This window comes from Apaloderma vittatum, unplaced genomic scaffold, assembly GCF_000703405.1.
Source record: "Apaloderma vittatum isolate BGI_N311 unplaced genomic scaffold, ASM70340v1 scaffold15921, whole genome shotgun sequence".
NCBI lineage: Eukaryota > Metazoa > Chordata > Aves > Trogoniformes > Trogonidae > Apaloderma > Apaloderma vittatum.
The window spans coordinates 28,197-49,371 of NW_009700914.1; the positions used below are offsets into that span (position 1 = coordinate 28,197).

The 21,175-nt window shown below is 50.7% G+C and overlaps 1 protein-coding gene across 1 annotated transcript; it reads right to left on the reverse strand.

The window, feature by feature from the left end:
• Window positions 1-1,185: 1,185 nt before the first annotated feature.
• Window positions 1,186-18,839, reverse strand: SH3GLB2 (SH3-domain GRB2-like endophilin B2; the record flags this gene model as incomplete). The annotated part of the gene is made up of 10 exons (XM_009878955.1): window positions 1,186-2,670; window positions 3,345-3,609; window positions 4,909-5,009; window positions 5,511-5,600; window positions 8,296-8,319; window positions 12,703-12,765; window positions 16,410-16,502; window positions 16,976-17,109; window positions 18,212-18,340; window positions 18,661-18,839. Coding segments are annotated over 10 exons (1,186 nt in total), but the record flags the coding sequence as incomplete, so codon positions are not given.
• Between the last annotated feature and the right edge of the window lie 2,336 nt (window positions 18,840-21,175).

Here is a 21,175-nt window from a genome sequence, read left to right on the forward strand (position 1 = left end):
TTTTGAGGTTACACGTCATGCTAATCACTTGTTCTGCGTGGGTAGAATGAGACTTGAGGGAGAAGTAATACATTCTTTTAGGTATTTACTTGCAGGAGTCTTTGGTGCCAGGTAGCAAAGAGTAGTGGATGCTTGTTGGTTACACCGGTGTTTTAGAGCTGTAGCTTCACTTTGAACAGCAGCATTTCAGCTCCAAAGTGGACCTTTACCTGTCCCTCAGCCACAGAGGGGCACGGAACAGCCTCCAGCCAGGGGTGCCTCACCCTGACATCTGCAAATACACAGCCTGAGGGTGTCATCCTCCTGTGGAGCCCGTTAGAAGTAGCGACAGATTTTGCCTGTGGTTTTCTAATGCAGAGGGAAGGGAGTGCTGCTGCCAGGAGGAGACTTCCTTCTGGCTGTTCTGAGGGAAGAGGGACACCATTTTCCGCATCCTTAAGCTGCTGCTGCTTTTGCTAAACCTGTTCATCCTCTTTTTTTTTTTTTTTTAATGCAGCAGGGATGGAAATAAGAGGGGAACAGGGATGTTGGGGCCTGAGGGGAAGGTGTATGTATGGAAGCTGGAAGGGAAATAGGCAAGGGCAGGTCTATAAAAGGGTAGAACTGTGGTAGCGGTAATCATGGCAATGGTAAAACAAACTAAAACAATAACTCAATTTGATTTTCCCCATTCCCTTTCATTTAACTAGAAAAACAGCATTATTGCTATGCTATGGAGCATTTCAACAGCTGCTTTTCCCAGGAGTTCTTTCCAAGCTGGGGACTAGGGACAAGGCTTTGGGCTTTTAGATTAGCTGCAAATGTAGTTTCCATAACAACAAGAGAAGTCTTGGATCTAGAATAGCATTTCCAGTCTCTCAGCAGCTGAAGTCATATTGCTGCCCTATTTCCACTTCAGCTTAAGGAGGAGCTGTTGTTTCTTAGAGTTCCTGAATGTGTAGTACAACTGATGCGTCATCTGGGAAAGGAACTGCAAGACATCCACAACCTGAAGGCATGTTGAGAGTTTGAGCTGGGACAAGGAAGGGTTAGCAGCTCGGGTTTGCTTTCATGCTCAGCTTCCAGGGCTGGGGGAGCAGAGCGGCACAGCTCCCTCCCGAGCTGCCTCCCTTTGCCCTCCTGCCAGTGCTGCTTGTCCCTCCAGCCAGGGCAGCCCCAAACCCACACGAGACGCGGAGGCAGGAGGTCAGGCAGTTTGTTTATTGGCAAATAAGTGCTGAAAATTCATGAGCCCTACATACACAGGTGCTCCGTGCCCTGTTACATTAGAGTGGTCACGATACCATTGGGGAAAGTGCAAAAGATCAATAAACAAGCAAAGTTGGTTCTGACATACCGAGAGGAAGGTTGTGAACAGAAAGCTTGGTGCAGGTGAGTTTCTTTTCCATCAGACTTGAGTGAAAAACTCGTTACACAGCAGCAGAAGTCCTGTAGTCAAGCTCTAGTTAAAAAAAGCTCATTATAGGATTAGAAGGCAGACACACCTGAGCACTCCCTTTGAGCTAAACCACCACATACATCAAGGCCAGCCTGGAGTGTTTAGTGTGTGTATGGTCAAGATACTTTTATCAAATTTTGGGGTATTTGAGATAACAGCAAGCGGGACTATCCCTTACTGGACTAAGATGCACCAAGTCTGTTCACTGCCGAGACGGGAGAGGAAGCATTGGTTAAATCAGTGATCTAGGGCGAAAATCAAGTCAGGCTAAAACATGCCTGGAACAGACACACAGAAAGAAACACCTGGACAATTAACACAGGGAGCGAAGCTTGTAAAAAGGCTTGTAAACTTTGCAGTCCAAGAGCAGTTTCTCAGAGGAAATGCAAGCAAGATGCATGGTCCCTTGCAGTGAGGTTCAATTTTCAACATACAGGCCCTATGTCACTAGGCTGGTCTTCACAAAAAAAATTTCGTTCCAGCTTGAGAGGACAGTTCCAGATGGAGGCTGTCAGGCACCAGAACACTAAGCGTGGCTCTTGGGGAGCATCGCTGCTCTCCCACAGGTGAACACGGTGGGTAGGTGTAACAGGCTCTTGCTTCTTAAATACGGCTTCCTTGCCTTAAGAGCTGGGACATGTCAGAGGGTTTGTGTGGGACACTTCCCCACCAGAATGCTTGATGGTTTGACTTAGGCAATTCTACTGCTGGAGAAGAGAGAGGACAGGAGGGGCAGACAGGCACTAACCCACACCAGACACAAGAGAAGTGTAACTTAAACTTGGTGAGTAGCTGCTGAGAGAGACAGCTCGCTGGCCCTGGGAAAGCCACTGCGATAAACGAGACTAGGGTAGGGTAGAAAAAGTAATCAAGGAATCTCATGCCATCAAGGCTAACCTCAAAGCAGGCTGGACTGGTAGGGAACAAACTCAGTGTCGGGTGCCATCAGCCCTTTCCCAAACCCTACCGTAACAGTTTTACCACTTCTTCCCCACAATTCCCACATTAGCAATGGAGTGTGTCGATCCTGAAGACAGCAATGGTCTCGGATGAAGAAATCCGCATTAGAAGTGCCAGGAGATGAGGGGTGCATTCTGCTTGTACATTCTTCTTCCTGGAGACATTTAACTTAACAGTTCCAAGTAAGTGACAGGAACTTTCCCTTTCTGGTTCCCTCTTTCCCCTATGAGCCAGTCTGGATCCATGCCTGGCAGGCTGTACACAGTGATCATCTGGGGAGAGAAGACGGCATTAGACGGGACCTCACTCTGCAGACACAGCCGAGAAGGTCAGTCAGATGGGTACTGAAAGAGCAATAATTCCTGAGGTTCATTTAGCCCTTTCCCCAGACCTATCTGCAGCATTAACAGAGGAGCTACAGCCATCTGCCCAGTGACGTCCCTGTTGCTTTTTCATTCTTCAGAATTTTCATTCTCTAGATTGAGTATTTTGACATACAGGGTGGCATGATATTGCTATGTCATCCCTTCTGAATACAAAAGTTTGGTCTAGTGAACAAAAGAGTTTGCAACTTGTTCAATTTCCCTTTTTCTTCTCAGCATGATTAGAGCAGGCCTCCAGCCAGCAGCTTATCCCTTTGCTCTCAGATGTGGCAGCTATATTTGAGGGTAACAGTGAAGTTCCTAAGTATTGTGGTATTTTGTTAGTTGGGTACAGCTGGACTCCAACAGGCACAGAAGAGATTTTTAGGGTGATGTTCTTAAATAGCAAACAGCCATGAGCACAAGCTCCCTGCAAGTCAGTGGATACTAGTGTCAAGGAAAAGGTTCCATTAATTCCATAAAACGGGGGTTTAGGGGCAGGAAAAGGAACCAAGACCTTGCTGAGCATGCAACAGGCTGGCGGGCAGTGACAGCAAAATTCAGCGCAATGGAAAGCTACCAACCTCATCTGCAAGAAGTGCCAGCTCAGTGCTGTCAGCTGCTTCATAATCATAGAGGACTCTGGCCTTCCGTGTCCCACTGGCAGGAGGCTTGACTTCGTTGGGGTTCAGTACACTCTCTGCCACGGTGTTAGGCACCCCAACAATGGTGGGCACAACCGGAATAGTAGGCACAGCCGGGAGCGTGGCAGCAGCAACAGCTGGAGGAGAGGTAGCAGCTGCGGGAGCAGATGTGGATTCTGCGTTGCCTACGAATGTGCCTGAAAATCTTACACAGGAGGGGGGGGAAAAAGCAGAGTTCAGTAAGGCTCTAGTATGAGGAACCAAGAAAGAGCTCTTCCTTTCAGTAGTTACACTGCAAAGATGACGCTCAAGAGTTCCAGGTAACAGCCATAACAGATCTACGCTGCCCTTCGAGTAGGGAAATGCACTCGGTTCTCATGTGCAGGGACTATGCAACAGGTAACATCTGGCTGCTCATTCTGATTTTGGTGTCCTGTTACAGGACTGGCACCTCATCTGCAGAGTACGAAACTGAACTGTGGCACCAGAGAGGAGGGAGCTATTCTTGGCTCTGCAGCTGTTTTACTGGGTCCATTGTGCTGTGTCCTTGCCCTGCTCTCACACGGTCTGCGTTCATCTGTTTTGTCTGCTGGTTCTTCAGGAAAGGGGCAATCATTGCTGTTAAACTGGGTGCCACAGCTCGGGGCTCCCAGGCTTTTTGGGCTCTCCAGAGAGAGCCAGTAATGGAGCTCAGTCTCATTTATCTGTAGATACCCGCCTCGGCACTGAGGCAGTGCAGCTCTGCCCTTGCTGGCCTTTGTAGCGAGTGCAGAGACTCCAGGGCTTGGCTGGAGTGGAGAGTTCTTAGAGCCAGTCCCACGCAACATCGTACTTACATTTCTCCTTTGGAGCTGCAAGCATGGAAAAGAAGGGAACAGGAGTAGTGAGTGATCCTCCGGGTCAGCCACCGCACTGACAGGACATGTACTGGACAACCCAGCCCTGCCCGCGCCCCACGTGCAGCCAGCAGCACACAGGTGGGTACTGCTGCAGCCGAGCACTCGGCTTGCTGCTTGGCAACAGGAATTTGTCTCCCATGAGGTTTAACTAGATTAGAGGAACAATGTTCAAATGCCATCTTTGAGGTGGATGTATAAACCCCAGATGAATCCAATGGCAAAGCCTGCTCTAACTGTGCTACCACCAGGATCGGTGACCATTCCATAAGCTCAGCTCTCTCCAGGCTTGGAGGGGGCTTTATAACCTCTACCCAGTGTTGGGATGTGGGATGAGGAAGGAGGCCTGAGCCAAGACTAACGAGATAAGCAACCCTTGGAGACATTAAAAGCAGTCTCTTGCCTTACCTGCCCAGTTGCTTCTGCAAGTCCAGCATGTATTGGTAACACTGAGCATAGTAGTTGGTCTGAGACTCCACAAACTCATGGAGACAGCGAAGATGATTCACCTGGAGGGAGAAGGACCATAAGCTGCTTTGAGGAGGCCTGGGCCAAGACTAACGAGATAAGCAACCCTTGGAGACATTAAAAGCAGTCTCTTGCCTTACCTGCCCAGTTGCTTCTGCAAGTCCAGCATGTATTGGTAACACTGAGCATAGTAGTTGGTCTGAGACTCCACAAACTCATGGAGACAGCGAAGATGATTCACCTGGAGGGAGAAGGACCATAAGCTGCTTTGTGAGCTTGGTTGCCAGGCACGGGAACTGTCTTCCTCCAGATACTACCTACCCCCAAGAGAAGCAGACTTGCACAGGCCAGTATTTAAATGAGTCAGTTTGCTTTAATGCACTGATTCGTTAAGTTTGGGAATGTTGCATAGGCCCATGGGTGATCTCAGAGCGGTGGCTGCTTCTGGCTCTCCAGCCATGCCTATGCAGCTAGCCCACAGCTCCAGTGAGAAAACAACAAGAGTTTTCTGGCTCAGAAGCATTTTGAGAACTGCAGATAGCACAGTGGCACTGCCTGTGCATGCTTCATTATTGGTTTAGTCTGAGCAATCTAGGTCGTATGAGGAGGTTGCTGTAGCATCCAAGTTTTTGATCTCCTCTATCTCTACTCCCAGGGCAGGGCTCCATCGTTATGGCACCCTTCCAGAAAGGAGCCACGAGTCTCTACTCCCTGTCCCCCCCAGTTACCCAGGAAGACTCACGTGTGTGCTGCTGATCCCCTCCAGCAGGAGACGTGTCACCTCGGCCTGTCGGTCAAACTCGGTCTGCGTGAGCCGCAGCTCGTGTTCTGCCTGCAAAACAGGACCTGGTGTTCAGAGCAGCACAAGGCAAGGACCCCTGCTCTGCCTCTTCCACCCACCTCCTCCACAGCCTCCCGTTTGGCACCAAGTGCACAGCTGGCTCAGAAGGCTCCATGTGCACTCCTGCCACTGAGCACCAGGCACAAGACACCCTGGGTGAGGTTCCCAGAGGCCCCTGGCTATCTTTCAACTTGATTCCTGCGTGATCCTACACTGGATCACTGCGGGGCATGGAATGACAGCTCAAAACTGGTGCATCAAGCGAGGAAGCTCCTAGTCCCACAAGACTAGAATGTGAAGATAGAGAGGCTTTGGTAATCCTGAGGTTTGTGGAAAGCTGGTCCCATGCCAGCACCGTGCTTTTAACCCCCTCTTGCTAAGCCCGTAGGCACAGGAATGTGCCAACCTCCTGAAGTTTCTCTCCAGAAGTCCAACTCAAATGTCTGTATCCTTTCTATCATCACAGAGGAAAGGCCGAGGACAGGGAGCATTTACCAAATTGCCATTATTAACTAAATCTCTCTGCAATGGAGCTCAACATCGCAATCCAACTTCTACCCCAGGTCGTCTTTTGAAGCTCGTTACTTACTTTGAGCTAGGAGGGATTAAACAGCAGTTATCAGAAGGCTGCTGTGCAGCAGACACTGGGAATTCAGAGACAGACTGATACCGGATCCAGACCTCTACCAAACAGACAGAACATCTCTCCCCCACCAGCAAACAGGATAATTACACCAGGGCAGCGTTGCAGCACCAGAACACCCAGTTGGATCCTTACAAAGAGCTCCAGTAGTGTCGGAGCAGCCAGGTGCTCTTTCCCCTGCTCTTCCCTCTCACTGCCAGAGGGCAAGGGGTGACAAACAGGCGCATTTGTTCCCTCCAGCACGTGTTACTGCTTACACCATGCGGAATGTGCCAGTTGCCTCTTAGGATGTGCTGTGATCCACAGCACAGAAGTGATGTCCGCTCAGCTACAGCTTTCTGGAAGGAGCGTGGGTTCTATCTCCTCCAGGAGGAACCGGAGGGCTGCCTGCCTTGGTGCAGTGGTTCCTGCATGGCACCAGTTCTGGGAGAGAGCTCCTTTTGGCTGCTTTGGAAATGCCCTGATCACTCTGGCACAGGAGCCACGTGCCTGGAATTGACCCCAGAGAACTAATCCAGAAAGGCTGACAGTCTCAGAGCAGAGGTCACACAGCTGATGTTTCCGAGCAGGGTAACCCCAGAGGAGTCCCAGCCTTCTCCAGGGTGAGCTGCAGGAGCTGCTGCAGCAGTTACAGCTCTCATTTGGTAACAGGGTTACCGGTACTGTTGTACAGATAGGCTAGAACAAAGAAATGCTTTGACTGTCTTTTAATCAGATTTGTCTATTTTGAGCTACAACTGATCTATTTTCTTGCATCCCCTATATGAAAGGGATTATTTAAAGGAGAATGGGGAATGTAACAGGAAATACCAGTGCAACGCCTTACTATGCACCCAGAGATTATTGTTCTGCTCTGAGCAGCAGAGCTATTTGAAACTTGTGACAGGCAGATCCAGCTCCATTTGGCACTGCCTGGGATTTGCCCATTGCCTCTCCCTGTTAGCTCTGAGCAGGTGCAGGATGTAATTTCCTATAACGACAGCACTGGCCTGTGACCTGGGAGGTCCGTTCCAGCCTTGTGTTTCTCCAAGACACGGAAAACTTTGCAGTTTACTGACATGCTTTTGTCTGTCCAGCTGGGATGGAGGAACAGAGCCTTGCATACTTACAGCTGACTGCAGTCAGCTTATTTATTCGAGGGACTGAAAATTTAAAGTACAGGATGAGCTGGTTCAAAACCAGCCAGTCTGCTCTGATGGTGCATTTCGAGTAAGGCAGCAGTAAGGTGCTATCATGCACAGCATGCAGGAACATTCCATTCTGCCATCTTGCAGTTCAGGCTTCAGGCTATTGTCTGCTGGAGGTGTTTGTGGTATGAAAGGCAGTGGGAGCCCAGAAGGTGTCTCTGGAAGCTCCGTACCATGCTGGAGCTCCACACAGAGCTCACCCTGGTCTCTAGTGCACTAGCAGCCTCCAGCCATCTCCCTGGACAAGTCATGCTCCCCTTGCAGAGCCCAGAAAATAAATAAGATCTGGGACTTTGCCTCCATGGATCCATTCAGAAGGGTACATGCAGCTCACCCAGACAGAATTAACTCCAGGTCAGGCTCCAAACCTCACATCTTGCCCTCTTGACGGAGCTGTTTGTGGGGAAACCCTCTGTCCTTGCTTCAGCTCTGCACCTGCTTAGACCCCAGAACAAGCAGGCCAGGGGCTACTAGAGGCTAATGCACAGCACATGCAAAATTGGGGCAGGCAGGGCCTTTGCCACAGGAGCAGAGCTGAATCGCATCGCAGCCCATCACCTCTGCTCCTCTGACAGGGTTCACAGAGTTGCCTCTTACCCCACACAAACGCACGCTTGGTTTGCCTGGGAAGTCTCTCACACTTGTTACAGCCAACCAGCCCATGGGCAGGCTCTTCTGAAGCCAGTTGTGCCGAGCTGTACAGCTGCAGGATTGGGGCTGACAACAGCAACGTCCCACTGATCCTCCTCTGCACGTGTGCAGGCACACGAGTGGGAAGGAGCCCACAGCCCTCCCCGCCCCAAAACACCACCAGCACGCACAGGAGATTTGAGCACAGTTTCAGCTGGGTACTTACTTTTTCCACCTCGTCGCTCCAGAGCTGTAGTGGCCACAGAGCAACAGGAAAGGAGATCAGTGTTGGAGACGTCGAGAAGCACTCAGCATTAACACCAATTGGTAAGGACGCTCCGTGGACACAGCAGGCCAACTCCGGGGACAAGCTCGCCCTTCACCCAGCAGCAGCTGCTAGATCGATACCCCTTCCCCTCATCCCTGCACCTTCCAGCCCAGTTTCATAATGGGAGAGCAAGTCCAGGCCACCAGAGCCAGTGGCACGCCAGGTCTGCTCCCTGCCAGGGCTGTTACAGCAACGGCATTCGATGGGCTCCAGGAAGAAAAGGATTAAGCAGCAGAGGCCTCTGAACAGCAAGGGTTACTTTGCTGAAGTCTGCAGAGGTTGGTGTTGAAGGACAGACCTTCTTTTAGGATTGTGGAGAGGCATGTGAGCTGCTTGAGCCCACAAAGAGGGCCTGGGAGCTGCCATGACCTCATGCCAGAGAGAGGCCAGTGTTCCTCACCCACTGGTCCAGAGAGTTCAGGTTCATGGGGTTTGTAATCCAGCCAGTCTGTGCTACCAACAGGTATGTTTAGTGACAGCGAGGAGGAAGCAATGGCTGGATGCTGCCTTTGAGCCAGGCAAAACACCACGCTACTCCTTCCTACTCTCCTCACCCACAGGGGAACATTCGGGGCAGCACAACGCTGCCAGCTGCTTGCTGGGATCTGGCTCCAGGACATGGAACAATTGACAACAGAAGTCAAGCACAGCAATGAGAAAGGGAGAGAAGAGGTAGAAAAACACATTGATCCTTCCCAGAGGTCCTTGGCTTGGCCTTTTTTCGGCAGACGCCTACTGCCTAGCCCTGGCAACACTACGAGAAATCACCCTGGACCAACTGGGAGCACACCAGCCTGCCAGCAGCACCCCACACCAGTGGGGTCAGGGATGTGGCTGCTGAGGACCTCAGCTTCACCCTCTGATGTCACCTTTGCAGATCAGGGAAGTTCACCATAGCGTGGCTGAATCTGCACCGCAGGCACCTGGGAACCCTGCGGTGGATGCTGCGGTGTCAGAGGGAGAACACGCTCTGTTTAGACCCAGGGTCTCCCAGCTGAATCTTGTTGAGGTTTGCTCACCAGCAACTGCCCTCACGTGGGCCACGGTAGCTGAGGTGCAGAGACAACTTCACCAGCCAATATAAGGAGCGCCTGCTGGAGCTGCCTGTACTGGTGAGGGCTGAGGCAGGAGTGCCAGGCTCCTTGGCTCGCTCTTGGTTCCTGTTCTGGCTTCTTCCCCCGGCCTGCAGCTCAGCTCCTGTTCTGTGGTATGTAGCCTGATCGGCATCTTTTTCTACATAGAGTTATTGTAGCTGGTGCCCTTATGAGTGTAGGCTATTGCTGTGCGGCGCTCAGTGTGCTGAGGCTGGGTGTCTTCTCTGACTTCAGGTGGGTGTTTTGTTACTGTAAGTCAGAAACCGGTTCAAATCAGGCCTTGGGCAGTTTCAGCTGTGTGGGGGGGCACCAGCCCCTCCTCAGTCCAAGAGCTCCTGCTCTGGAGGGCAGGTGGTGGGAAGATCCTTGCAGGCAGCTCAGCAGCAGTCCCCAGCCTGAACTGCTGCTCTGGCACAAGACTTCTGTCAGCACACCCTTAGGTTTCTGGAGCAAGGTTTACTACAGGGGCAATAGGAAGCTTTCACTCTGGCCACAGGCCTTCCTACTTAGATGCTGTAGACAAGTACTTAAGCCATTCCAGGCCCATTTGATCACTGCAGTACCCACTGAACTTGCAGCCAGATTTGTTTCTCTTCTGTTGCCCTTGCTGTGCAAGCTCTAGCTCCCGGGCAGTCCAGCCTTGCCCAGATCTGTCCCCAGGCTGAGGCACTTCGTGGTTCTAGTCAGAAATGTTTTAGACTGCTCAGGGCACAGAGAAGGATGTGATCTGCATCGGACTTCCTCCACCCCAGTTCAAGCCAGAGGAACCCTCTGTAAGGTACTCAATATGTTTTTCTTGGAATTATTCCCAGGAGCACAGCGCTGGCAAGTGGCAGGGTCTGAGAGAAAGGGATATTTAGGCTTTCACAGCCCACGTACGCTTTCTTACACAAAAACAAAAGGTCAGTGTGGGAGAGAGGAGAAATGGCTCCTTGGCTTCCAAGTCATAAAAAACAAGGGAGGTGCCTGTCTCCAGGTGGATCTAGTTCCCTCTAAGCCCTCCCATTATGACAGAGGGAAAAAAACCCCAAAGCACCACTTTATCCACTTTTCCAGAAAAACATCAACAAATTTAGAAGCCAAACTGGAGCTCTGCTGAGGGTATATGGTCCAGGAGAGAGCTGACCTGTTTGCTCACCTGTAAAACAAAATTGTTACCTGGGCATAAGCAATCCCTCCCTCCAGAAAGGAGCAGGGCTCAACAGCGAGGTGAGCAGCAACCACTGCTCTGTCCTGTCAGTACACACTAAGAGTGAAGGAGCAGCACAAGGACTCTGGCTAGGAAGAAAAGCAGAGCAAGAGTATGAAGAGCTCCTACCGTGCTGCAGTGCCTGACCCCTTGGGATGAGTGCTGGGATCAGAGAGCTTGTTGCAAAGCAGTCCTGCCCACACCGAGCGGTCCGGGCTCAGCCCGTGTTTTGTTAATTAGAGATGCCAACTGTTACTCAGATAGCCCCTGCTAGTACAGCTGGACTTCAGGTGCCACTTCAACCCCCATCTGCAATTTCTGAAATACACAGAGATTTTTGGAAGCCACCAGGACCACCACTCCTCCAGGCACTTCTGAACAGAGGCCCTGCTGTGCAACCATCAAACATGACTGAGTGATCAAGGCCAGTGTTAGCTGCTTACCGAGAGCATGGCAGTCTCCTGGAGTCCTGCTCTAATTGTCTGATGGCATCACTGCTGCTGTCAGAGCTTCTCTAGCAGAGCTCTGAAGAGGGACCACTGACCTAGGCAGAGATGTGGCACCTGTGGGGTAAAACCCCTCCATAACCTCTTTCACCTGGCATTGCCGTACTTGGTATTTGCTCCCCAGCAGATCTTTGCAATGCAGCAAAAGCAGATCAGCTTGCAGTTTGCTGATGGCTAGACACTGAGCGTCTGAGCACTCTGCAGGATGCTAATGCCTGTTATTTTACAAATACTTGCTTCCAGGTCTGCTTTAGAAAGCTTTGTGGAATGATCAAGATACCCTGATCTATTCAGAGGCAGGGAAAGCCCCGTTTCTTTCCTCTGATTCTCCTAGAACTCAGTTTTAATCCATTATCAGGCTGTCCTTGGAATAGACGTTTCCAAAGGAGAAGCTAGAGCCTCAGGCTTGCTGCTTGTTGCTGCACTAGGAGAGACAGAAACTGAGCAATTGCTACAGCATCACCCGTATCAGCTTCTTCCTAAGAAATCTCGTCACTGGGCTGGATACCCCTGAACATAGTTTTCTAGCTATTGTGCAAAGCTATTTCTGATCCCAGCATCACACTCCAAGAAGGTCAGGACAGATTCCCCTGGGAACTAACACTGATGCTATTGGCTCAGATGTACCGCTTTCTCTAAGTGGCATGAGTTTCCCATTAAGAAAATACAACTTGTTTCCATGATATTTTTTGTTTGCTAGAAGCCGGGCTGTTCTTTTTTGTATCTACACATCCCACTTCCAGCCATTCTACTCCCAGATTATTCTATTAACAGGCATCAGTGTTGTTCTGAACGCTATTTAGGAAGCAAGATGATCAGTTTTCAACATTTTAACGAGAAATGTGACATTGTGCAATGGGGAGCCATGAATGCAATGTGGAAAGTCGACTGCTTGACCACAGCCACCGAGTGCAACACAGCAGAGACGCGATGAGCTATTCACCCACCCCCAGCACATCTGACTGCGTAACAGCTGCCAACAGACAGGGCCCAAGAGGAAAGGGAAAATAAAATTGACCTCTATTTGCAGAATAGATACTGTCAGCCTGCTGCGTTACTGACACGAGGGGTGGCAGAGAGATTCCTCCACCTTTGCTTCTCTTGTCCAGCTACAGAGCCTCCGAGTGCTGACACCGCAGTACTGATCAGGCAGTCATACATGTGACATTGCCAGCGTACAGCTGGAACCACCCAGAAAGGCTAACCTTTGAGGCTTTTTTCCCTTTCAATTGCTCCACTAGCAATGAAAAACAGTCAGAAGATTCCCCCTAGAAATGGGGAAAAGGATTGGCAGAAAAAACTGGAAAGCAAGATGAGCACCAAAAGTTACAGACCCTGACCCTGCATCCCCACAGGGATGATGTGCGTCCTTACGGTTTGAGTCAGAGGAACCTTGGGCAGCCCATGTCACATTAAAATGTTGAAAACAGCAGAGCACTAGGTCTAAGTTTAAGTCAGGTGGAAAGAGGGGCAGGAAGAGGTTGGAGAGGCAACATCTAGGAAGAAGCAATCTTACCGCTGACGCGCTGGCGGAGAGAACGTAATTACGAGGTCTAGTCTCCTGAAAGTCAGGCACAGCCTAGTGGGGGAACAGAGTTCATGTACGAGTCACGTGGAAGAGTCAACAGGAGTCAGTTGGGCAACAGATGGAAGAAGGGACTAGTGGTTTTTCCTGTCTCTGCTGGGAATTTAGTTCAAGTTCCTACAGGATAACAGGGGGGATGTTTCCCAATAGCCCAGGCAGTGGTGTGTGGAAGCTCACCCCAGCTGGATGCCGGGCTAGTGCAAGAGGTGGACTGGCTCATGCAGTCACACACGGTACTTGAACAGCAGATATTTCTACTGTTAGAAACTCTGCCTGTACTTACAGCTACCCGCTCACACCGCGGCCGCTTGGAGTGGAGATGAGACAGCACAATCTCAGATGTATTTCCCATTCAGGCAGCAGGTTGCTCATGTCATGTTTGCTCAGTCCAGTGGGCAGGACCTCCTTTCCCCTTCCTTCGCACTATAGTGCTAGAAGTGTCCCTGTACGGGGCCTTGTCCTTAAAGTGGGCATGTTCACTAGCGTCACATGTACGAGTGTGATGCTAGTGCCTTCCACAGGGCTTTTTAATGAAACACATCTTGTTCTTACTCTCACCAAGCCTGTGAGCATATTTGCTCCAAACAGACTCAGAGCTGCTGTTTTCAGTAAGAAGCATGGCTTAACTAAAGCAGATCTAGTCCAAAGATTTGCTGTTGCCAGAGGTATCATGTAAATTTTCATCCCAGAGGTCTGGGATGAAACCTCCAAGCCATCTTCTCCGTAGCTAAACCTCTGCCCTGGGGCAGGAAGACATAAGCACTCTAGATGTTTTCCTCACTGGGAATGTGAGGGATCCAGCCCAGCCCCACAGAGGTGTGGGCTCCCTAACCATCATGTAACAGCTCTCTCTGTTCAGCTCAGCTAAGGCTCGGCCTCCTCTGAGGATGGCCTTTAGCTGTAACATCGCCCAAAGAGATAAGCCAACGAGCTAGCTTACCTCAGGACCATCACACCCACGCAGTGGATCAGGGTATCCTCCCTGTCAGCCTTTTCTGCGCTGTGGGTCGCTGTGCAAGGCTGGCACGCGATCAGCTGTATCGCAGCTACGTTGTTAATCCTCTCAGGGCCCCACGTTTTCTCTCCCACGTTAATCTCTCTGCAGCTCACCCAGATCTACTTATACGTGCTGACCCGATTCGCTGGGCCCTGAGCAGCCTGCTGGAATGAGTGACCAGCGTGTGGAAGAGCAGTCAGGCAGTCCCAACAGGAAGAGATTTTTTTTTTTAAAACAATCTAGGAGTTTTGGGGATGGCCAGAGGAAGGAATAAGGAGGAGTGACTCTAATTACAAGGCAAACCTGAGTGTAAGGAGAAAAATGCACCAGTGAAATTTGAGGCCAGCACAGCAACTAGGCTTGGCTCCTCCCTGTGGGGAGAAGAGTTGTTTCATAGAAAGAGTTTCTTTGTTTGTTGTCTTGTTTTTGTTAAAGATCAAGAGCAACTGAAGAAACCTCTCCTCCCATTCCCTGGTCTCCAGTGAGTCCCAAAACTAGTCATAGCACATGAGATGAAGGAGGCAAGCTGCTCTTGCACTCCTACGCGTGAAGAAGTTGTATTTGCAAGCAGCGGTCAAAAGGGACCCATTTCCCTCCTGGTTCTGCTCTTGTAATAGGGAAAATGGGCAGAGCCATGGAGCCTGGAGGACAGAACAGCACCACACCAGACCAACCTGCCTGTCATTGTCTCTGGGCTGTCTCCCTCCCAGGAGAGGGACTTGCTGCCCAACCCGAGTGGGTCTTTATGGGAGCCCCTGCCTCTCTTGAGCTCTGCTTGCAAGCAGTGTTGATGGAACCAAGTGCATGCTCCAGAGGGGCTGCAGGCAGCCAACAGGTGCTCCCATCTTTCTGGAACACCTTCCCCAGGCAGCCACAGCACCGACCACACTCAGTACATGCTCCAGGGCCAGTCCCAATGGGACAAGGGAGATATGGGTTTTCATTTCAAATGGGAAAGAGACAATGAGAGGTGTTAGAGGAAAAAAAATCACAGCACTGTTAGCACAGTCAATACTCACATCTCCCTCACACTGAGCAAATTACAAAGAAACAAAACAAAAAGGTTAGTAAACAAAACAGCATCAACAAGGAGGATAAAGCACAGAGTCCGACGAGAATGCACAAGCCCAGACACTCGAACAGCAGCTCACAAGTCTGGGCAGCAGCACTCTTGGAGGGTCAGTGACGAGACAGAAGCTGTGGGAACACAAGTTTGCGCTACAGAGGGGAAGAGCAGCAAGAGAGTGGTGAGCTGGGAGAGGTGCTATACTTCAGGCCAGCTTGGATGGCGAGGTGTGACACAGGACTCCAGGCATGTTGCAGGGAACATTGTGGTCTAATGACGAGTTAACATGCCTAGAGCGGAGGCAGCAGTTTCACCTGCCCGTGCTGGAGGCTTCCACCTGTGCCTTGTCCTCCAGCAGTCAGTGAGGCACCCAGAGCCCCAAAGCTGGGGACCCCAGCTTCAAGCTAAGCCGAGTAAGAGATAAGTGCCCACAACAGCAGCTCAGGTTGTTCTGTTGCGTGATCTCAATTTCAAAGAAGTAGGGAGGGTGAAACGTGTCTTGAGGTGAACAGCCTGGGAAGCCTGGACTGGCACTGCATCCTGCCTCATGGCAGGGCTCCTAGGCTGCTATCCCAGTGCATCCCGGAGACTGGCTGACAAGGATTCCTGCCTGTTGTATTTGCACGCTGAGCTCCTGGCCCCAGGCTAGAAGCAAAACTTGGCAAGTCCTTGTGCCAACAGTCAGAGTGCTACAGGATGGCAATCTGCTTCAACAGGGCCCTCCAGGGAATCCATCAGTGCCCAGTCACACCCTCTGTGCCTCCTGCTACACTGCCTCTGCCCCAGGAGAGCCCAGCTCCAGGAGGTGCCTTGGGCCCAGGGAGCACCCTGAGCTGACAGGTCTGGGTGGCCGCAGGACGCACTTTGAAGCACTCGTCCCCATTGCTCAGGCCTGTGGACAGGGACACTGGCTGATTTACCAGTCTCTGCTGCGCTGCTCTCACCTGGGACCTTTGCCAGTTACTTGCCATGAATTCCCCAAACCCAGAGGGCAAGACTAGCCTGTAACTAGACAACGCCATGAGTTAAGGGAATAAAGAGGCTGAAGGAAGGGCCTTTATTGCAGCCAGTCTGATTGCAGCCAGCCCTTACAGGCTCCCATGACATTTCTGCCTGGGGAAGACTGAGCTGGCAGAATCATAACTGGGCTGAAAACTTGGGACTGCTGCAGAGCCCCAGCATGCTTCTCCCTCATGCACCTCCCAGCTCAGCTCTCTCTTGGCTTGCTTTGAGAACCCCAGGGAAGCTTAGTAAGTCCTCAGAAGATGCAGCCTTTTAGTTACTTGCATAAGTCATCCAACAACCCCTATCAGTCAGGAGGCAGGAGTGTGGGTCAAGTAGAAATTTTTCCGGACTCTGGAAGCTCAGAACTAGTTGTTTCAGCAACTCCCCCAAGGGAGGACATCTCACAAATAGGCACATGGCTCCTATTCCCAGTCCCCTCATATATCAGACCAGGAATTTCCCCACCCATGCCTGCCAGAGACAGGACATAGTAGGGCAGCCTAATTTTTCTCCATGTGAGCTAAGCCCTGGGGTCAGAAGGACAGAGAGAGAAATGAGGGAAAAAGTTACCGCTGCTTTTGCCTCGGCAGCTTTGGCTTTCTTCAACCTGGCTTTGCAGGCATCCAGATCCAGGCGGCGGTTCTGCAGGATCCTTCGCTCTTTCTGGAAGGGACGGAAAATGGGTAAGAGCAGCCTGCTTAGGAGCTGTTGGGGAGGGAAGCGGACAAAGTATCATCTAGAAATCAAATCTATTTCCTTATCAAAAAATGCTAGGGAGAAAGAAGCAGTTGCTACGTTCATCTCATTAGCAAGAGCTTGGGGCCTGGCTGCCAGGGATATAGGCCGACCTTCTGGAAACAGGGCAGCTGAGGGGTGAGTGGTGCCCACTGAGCTGCAAGAGTCAGGAAAGGAGTTCCCTGCCTTGTGCACATCAATTGTCAATCCTACCCTGCCGCAGGGGGAGACCTGAGCAGATCTAGCGTTGGTATTCCCCTATCCTTGTGTTCTTTGAGAGGAAAGTCCTCCTTTCTCATAGGGAAGGAAAGTGAGTTCTTCCAGCACTGTTTCCCTTCTCTGCCCGCCCTCCTTGCCTTCAGTAACATGACAAGCTTCCCCTTCCCCGCTGCCACACTTACGGAGATGGTTCGCCAATCCCCTTCCAGGAAGTTGCGCAGTGGGGTCAGGAAGTTGATGGAGGCAGAGTGGATGAAGTCCCGTTCTGCTGCACCTAAGCGCCTTTGAGTCTCTCCAACTTTTATCAAGGTCTTCCCTGCAATAACAGGAGCCTTCAACTCCGGGAGAAACCAATTAACGTTGTGTTGGCTTCAGCCAACACACCCAGAGCTACCAGGCTCCAGTGTTGGGGTACAAAGGCACAATGTACCCTGTTGGGCAAGGTGACCATGCCCACACGGCACCAGCTTCAGTCCTTACTACAATCTGCTTTTAGCTCGAGGCCTCTTCGAAGCTGCTTGAGTGCAGCTTTGATCTTATCTATCTGCTGAGGCACTTACTCTACTGATGTCCTTTATTGCTACCACCTGCTTGTGCAAAATGAGCTTTGTCTCATAAAATAGAGGCACAGGAACGGAGCAGCAAATTAAAAAGCACCAGAGCAGAAAAAAATGAGTTGATTAGGCAGTGCTGGCTATAGATGCAGTTACAGCTATTCTGCCTGCAACAGGACTCACTATTGAACAGCTATTGATTCGGAAAGCAGTAACAAAGCTTGAGGCAGAGGCAAGGACAGCCGGCAGTTAAGGCTGTGCTTTTGTGCAGGTCTGTTGTTTAAAGGAGCCCAAAATTCTCCCAGGAAGGGGCAACTGTTAGGATTTGTTTAGGATAGGATGTGGTCAGGAAGGCGCTTGTTGAAGTTTATAGCCAAGTATCAATCTTTCTAAGTCTGTTTTCCTGTTCTCTTTCTGCTGGAGAAAGATTCCCACCCTCCACTTGCAGAATACAGTTAACGGATGGTTCTCCCATTCAGAATCTAGAGAAACTGTGCAACTAGATACCACCTTAGACTAAAAATATGCTCAAACTGGACAAAGCTAAAGCTGTTCACTGCAACTCCCTGTTCAGGCTAGTTTAGAAAGTTAGAGAAATAGCATATAATAATTTCTGTGTGCTGCAACACAGAAGTGAGACTTGGCTTTCTACTCCAGAGGGGCTGTTTGCTTCTGTGCTAGAGAAGACCCTTTGCTGGCATCACCTTTGTCACACTAGTAGGCAGGTTGCCACAGGGGGAGCAGGACACCCTGCTCCCCTTCAAGAGGCACACTGCACAAGTCTTAACCTAAAACCAGTAGCAGGGATGCTCTCTTAGGAAGGGATGGATTCCCAGGGCTTTTTAATTAGCCAGGCTGACTTACCATAAGGTGTCCCTGGCCCAAAGTCATTAGCTGCTTCTGTCATGTACTGTGCCAGCAGCTCCCCGTTGGTGACCCGGGAAGGCACCTTCCGGTCAAGCTTCTCATAGAGGAATTCTTCTACTCTGGCACCTGGAATGAGGATGCCGCCAGTGGTTACAGGATGGAGGATGAAGGAGGGGCCCCTGGAACTGGCATTCAGGGTAGCCCACGCCATGCAGCCCTCAGTAACGCACTGGACAGCAAGCACCAGGAGAAGGTGCCCCGTCCCCAGTCCTTGGGAGCACTGCCAGGCTGTGCAGGGCAGCAGCCAGTCAGCTCTGAGCTACAGAGGCAAGCAAGAACAGGCCCCACAAACTCAGTGCAACAGGGCTCTCTGCCAGAGGGCATGTCTTTAAACACTGAGCTGCAAGCGATATTTGTCCTTCAGGCATTGGGAGAAGGTGACTTACTAGGGTTTGGCTGTAGCAGAACTTCAGTCTGACGCAAGATCTTCTCTGTCCAGTTCTTTGTGCAGTCTGCCCTGGCCAGAAGGTTTTCAAAGTGGGCGTCTAGTTCAGTTTTCTCAGCCTGGCCCAGCTTTTCTTCAGTAAACTGCAAGAAGGAGGTAGTTATTAGAAGGTCTGTTCTACTAAAGCAAAATCACGGTGTGCTACAGAGATATTAAGAGACATTGAGGCTGCTTCTGTCTCAGGCACTTAAGAGTAGAGCTAAAAAAGCCTTCAAGGTGTCCTCCTTTGTTCCTAGGCATCTTTCAGGGGAAGAGGGCAAATTTTTGCCTAAGAGTGGAACAAGTGTTGAGATAAAAATAGAGTCCAGGTTTGTTCCACAATAAGTAACTTTTAATAAGATCTGGTATGAAAACACTAGTTGAGAGGAATCTACTTAAACGTGCACATGGCTTCCAGTACTTCATGCAGGAGAGCAACAGGCATCCTTCAGGTGAGGGAAGGTGCCATCTCTCTCTACCTCTTTCTAACCAACTCTATGAAACCCAACAGGATCAGGAAAGCCACCACCACCTCACAAGTCAGGCTTTCTTTTTGTTTTATTAAAGGACATACACAATATTTGTTTTGCTACAGGGCTTGTGAGTGGCCTCCCACAGCCGTCAGACTGTCTAAGCGCTGCCTCCCAGCTCACCTCCTGCCTTGCTGGCAGCTGCCCGCTGAACATCTGAGGTTTAGGGAGGCTCAAACTCAGACTTGAGATAAAGGTGCTTCCAGGAAAAGGCTCTTTCTCTAGGACACGCTCTGAAGCAGAGTACTGAGAGAAATATAACAATGTCTGACTTCTCAGATTCGTACTGGCAATGGACTTTCCCTCCCTCCATGATTCCTTTTAAGTTTAAAATTAGCAGGAGGGAAAAGCAAGCTGTGGAAGTCTTCAGTGTTTTCCTACTGGGCAGTGACATCTGACAAAGAAGGTTTGTCGGTCTGGAGGCGCAGTGTCAGATGGCCTGAACGCCCCCCATTGCATCCATCGGGGATTTCTGAGAGAAGAGCCCATTCCCTCTCACCCCATCCCCATTTTCCACTTGCTCCTCTCCGTGAAGCTGGCCTACTTCAGGGTATTTTTAGGGACAATTTCTTGCTCTTGACAGAACCAGCATCTTGTTGGATCATACTAAAAGACCCCTTGAGCCCCTGTAGATGTTGCAGTTGTCCTTTCAGCCCTTGCTGCTCGCCTTTGGTGCCACTGTTGAGTTAGCAGGATGTGGTATTGTACAATACTCGGTACAGTCAAGTGCCAAGAGATTAAAGCCTGCTTAAAACTTAGAAGAAATACAACTCCTGTCTGGTTGGCTACTTGTAGCTCTTATTCTCCCCTCCTCTATCCCACAGCTCAGCCCTAGATGGGCTGAGAACTCTCTTCATGGAGTCTTGGTCTGGTGCTGCTGCCCCTCCTGAAAGACTTTCTGGCAAGTTCTGTTCCTGTGGCTGCTCAACAGCCCCAGATGCATTCACATCCAGTAAACTGCTGGGAACAAAGTGAGATAACGAGCAAGCCCAGAAGCAGTACGAGAGGCGGGTAAAGAGCCTTTAGGAGTCCTGTTACCAGCCCTGTGCAAAGGTTGCTAGATGTCTGAGATATACAAGCCCTGCAGGTATGTTTACACTGTGACCTGTTTGGGTAGGACTCCAGCTAGAGCCAGTGAACTGCTGTGACAGATATTCAGCTGCAAGTACAGTCACGCTCCTGCCTGCAGCTCGGTGGGCACTGAGGAGACACAGCCATGCATGACCAGGGTTTGCTCCACTAGTCTCTTCCTGAGCACCAGAAGCCCCTGGCTCCTGGCATTTTTTTCAGCTCAGCCTTGCCACAGCCCCCTGGCTACTGTTGGGCACGGCTAAAAGCAGAATCAAGGCGCAAGGGCATCTGTATTGCTTTGCACCCAAACTCTGTGTTTGTCTTTGGGGACACACACACGACTGTTGGACCCGTGTGAGCGGCTGAGGCTCTCTTTCTCTGTCACTGCTGGGTGCCCAGGGCTGTTTTCAGACTCTGCCAGGCTGGGCTGAGTCACTGCCATGCAGCAAACTGGGGCTTCCCAGGTATTTGGCACCAATTCTCGAGTCATCTGTTTAAGAGCTTTCTTAAACAAGCCAAGACTCTTTGATGCAAGGATAACAGTCTCTCTCGTCCCCCTTTGCCAGTCAGCTTTTTAAGATCTCATCTCCCTTTCAAGTCCAGCTCTTCTTTCTGCAGTTTGGACTCATCCTGCACCATCATCTGCCCTGGAGCTGTCAAGCCTCAACCCAGTTCCTTATCAGCTTGATTTACTCAGCTTCTTACAGCACTGCTGCAGTCAGATCACTGCTGGAGCTCTCAGGCATCTCCACGGTGCTACTGCCAGCCTCGAATCAGTCCAGCTCCGGCGTCCTTTGCTGTATTCACCAGGAGCATCTTCAAGCATCACTGTCCTTTGCAACTGTTTTGTGTAACCCCAGCCTTTCGCCCGGTGCA